The following is a 3,312-nucleotide window of genomic DNA, read 5'->3' as shown; positions in this document are numbered from 1 at the left end:
CAAAGCTAGCTAGCTTCCCGACAATTGTACGTACATCGACTTCAAGTTAAATCGCTGAATATCAAGGAGACTCTGAACTAGGGAAACGAGTTTAGGTTATTCGTAAGTTAGTGAAATTTCTGCTTATGAAACATTGTAATAAATAATCATAATAATTGCTATTGTAAATTATACTGCTGTATATATATTAAAATGTATTAGTGTGAAAAACGAAGACGGTGTGTCAATCTTGTTGGCAGATAGCGTAAATTATCGCTTTGGACTATTGTAAATTCTCAATACGTAACATTTATCTACATATGTCAATGAGCAATTTCATTTGTTTTTTTTCGGAGTGTGTGTGGATCTTAAGAAAACCCTTACCATCAGTTCCAATCTTTAAAGAATAACACCAAGATACATGTGCAGAATTGAAACGGTTTGTTTGCGTTTCGCACACAGCTAAACAATAGGCGATTTGCGTTCGATCCACCACGGGACATCGAACCACGAATTTTAGTACTGTGAGTCCTTAAACTACTGTGGAACCGTGAGTTTTGTTTATCTGTTTAGCGCAAAGCTACACAATAGGCGATCTGCGATCTGTCCATTATGGTGAATCGAACCCCGGATTTTAGCATTCTAAGTCCGTAAATTTACCGCTGACCCACTGGGGGACAGATTAAGATAAAGCTAAGTTATAGAATAGTAAGTCAAAGCATGACAGTGAGTTCGTTAAGGTATCAAGTAAATGTCACTTCTGGAAAGATTTGTGAATCGTTAGACACGAAATACTCATGCTCAGTTAGCAAGAATAAAGTAGGCTTAATTAACATTAAGCCTACTTTATTGCAATGCTACTTTTTCTTTTTGACATTTTCATAATTTTTTTTTTTTACTAATGGAATATTTTTTCAGGTGGGGTAAACGAAGTTATATATAATTTTGTTTTCTTTGGTATTAACTTTCGTATATTTTGTTTTCAGTATTCAATATACGTAAATACGTCAAGATCTTAAATTTACCTATGTATTTCATAAGTTCTATTGATTCATTTTCTTATAAAAGATCTAATGCCGCAATCGTTTCTTTCTCGTAAAAAATAGAACCACGTTTTCATATGCATTCTAAACAATGTCATTGTTTTTTATAGTTCAAAAACAAACTTTTCATCTTTAGTAAAATCCATTTTACGAAATTATTCTAAAAAAAAAAGAGACTTATAAATTTTTTTCTAAAATTGCTTATATAAAATGTAGTGCTTTAAAACATGAAAGCTTTGTTGTAACTTTATTAGCTTCCAACGTATGTTACAGGGCTGCAAACTCCATGGCTTATTATGGTCTGCAGATAAACGCTACCAATCTCTATGGAAACGAATTTCTCAACTTCTTTCTTCTCGGACTTGTTGAACTACCATCGTATTTCTTATGCTGGTACCTAATGGAAAGGTTGGGACGACGATGGACTAATGTTAGCTTAATGCTCTTGGGGGCTCTTAGCATCTTAATACCAACAACCCTTCCGATAGGTATTTGATATAACTCTATAAGAACACTTAACCTAGCTAGACACGGATTAGGTTTACAACAAGTTTAATTGCAGTGTTTCCAAAAGTCAAATTAATTCCATTAATGTTTCCTATGACTGTTTTATCCAAATGTATACATTTTGGAATACTGAAATAATGTTCGTAGAACTAAGGATTACAATTTCATGGGTTTATGTATGATGTGTGGGGTTTTTTCATGCATAAAAAAGTTTTTTATTGTTCATAATTTATCAATAATCATTGCAACTATAATGTGTCACAGACAAATATACTACAGTCAATAAACACTTTAGTAAAATATTAATAGAAGGTGGTACATAAACATATATATATGTGTGTGTGTATGTGTATCTCCGGGCAACCGTGAACAGTATGTACTGCCTGATTACAACTGTGTTAATCTTACTGGTAATAATAGAGCTCATTACACAATAAATACACCATATAATCAATATACCAAGGAGTCTGTGGCAATTTATGGTAGACTGACTAGCTCTAGACGAATGTGGACACAAGTGTATGTAAGTGAATACTTCTTATTGGTGAACACCAATAATGAGGTAAAAAAGGTGAGTAGTTTGGTTGGTTGTTATGGCCCGGCATGGCCAGGTGGTTAGAGCGCTCGACTCGCAATCTGAGGGTCGCGGGTTCGAATCTCACCAAACATGCTCGCCCTTTCAGCCATGGAGATGTTATAAAGTGACGGTCAATCTCACTATTCGTTGGTAGCAGAGTAGCCCAAGAGTAGGCGGTGAGTGGTGATGACTAGCTGCCTTCCCTCTAGTCTTACAATGTCAAATCAGGTACGGCTAGCGCAGATACCCGTCGTATAGCTTTGCGCGAAATTCAAAACAAACAAACAAACAAATGGTTGGTTGCTTTAAACCACGAAGTTGCGCAATGAGCTATCTGTACTCTGCCCACCGTGGATTTCGAAACCCGATTCCTAGCGTTATAAGCCCACTGACTTTCCGCTGAATCAGCGGAGGAGCGAAAGTAGGTGAAAAGATGTCGTTACAGTCAGTTATGAAGTAGAGAATTTTTAGCGAAACAAAAATTATCATAATTGGTAAAAATATAAAGAGTTTGAAATTCGATTGTTGGCTTGTAAATTTTTAAATTAAAATATTTTCTTAATAAAAATAAAAGCAAAAACTAGTCGACTAGTAAGATAGCACAAATCTCAGAAACACAGTGCTTTCTTCTTGTACAGCCTATCTTCTCTGTTGTTGGAATCATTGTATTCTAACAAGAAACACCTCGTACACACTTCTACAGTATAACTGACACCTAAAGTGAAACCAGTCAAGTTTGAAGCATCCTGGAACTGTTTCTGTCCTGTATATTGGACTATGTTTAACAATAATTTATCATTTGAAAACAGTTCCAGGATGTCCTGTCCTGTATACTAGACTACGTTTAACAATAATTTATCATTTGAGACATCCTGGAACTGTTTCTATCCTGTATACAAGACTACGTTTTACAATAATTTATCATTTGAGACATCCTGGAACTGTTTCTGTCCTGTATACAAGACTACGTTTAACAATAATTTATCATTTGAGACATCCTGGAACTGTTTCTATCCTGTATACAAGACTACGTTTTACAATAATTTATCATTTGAGACATCCTGGAACTGTTTCTGTCCTATGTACTAGAGTACGTTTAACAATAATTTATCATGTGAGACATCCTGGAACTGTTTATGTCCTGTATACAAGACTACGTTTAACAATAATTTATCATTTGAGACATCCTGGAACTGTTTATGTCCT

The 3,312-nt window shown here is 34.9% G+C and overlaps 1 protein-coding gene across 1 annotated transcript in view; it reads left to right on the top strand.

The window, feature by feature from the left end:
* The window catches only part of LOC106474920 (carcinine transporter-like), a 33,591-nt gene that overhangs the window by 21,714 nt on the left and 8,565 nt on the right, over positions 1-3,312 (top strand). Inside the window, exons 6-7 of the mRNA XM_022403176.1 lie at positions 898-902; positions 1,296-1,510. Coding sequence (XP_022258884.1) covers positions 898-902; positions 1,296-1,510 — 220 coding nt within the window. The remainder of the gene's footprint in view (positions 1-897; positions 903-1,295; positions 1,511-3,312) is intronic.

Source organism: Limulus polyphemus, unplaced genomic scaffold, assembly GCF_000517525.1.
Source record: "Limulus polyphemus unplaced genomic scaffold, Limulus_polyphemus-2.1.2 Scaffold7853, whole genome shotgun sequence".
NCBI lineage: Eukaryota > Metazoa > Arthropoda > Merostomata > Xiphosura > Limulidae > Limulus > Limulus polyphemus.
Note: the sequence above shows the minus strand (reverse complement) of the source record. Positions and strands in the feature narration are given on the sequence as shown.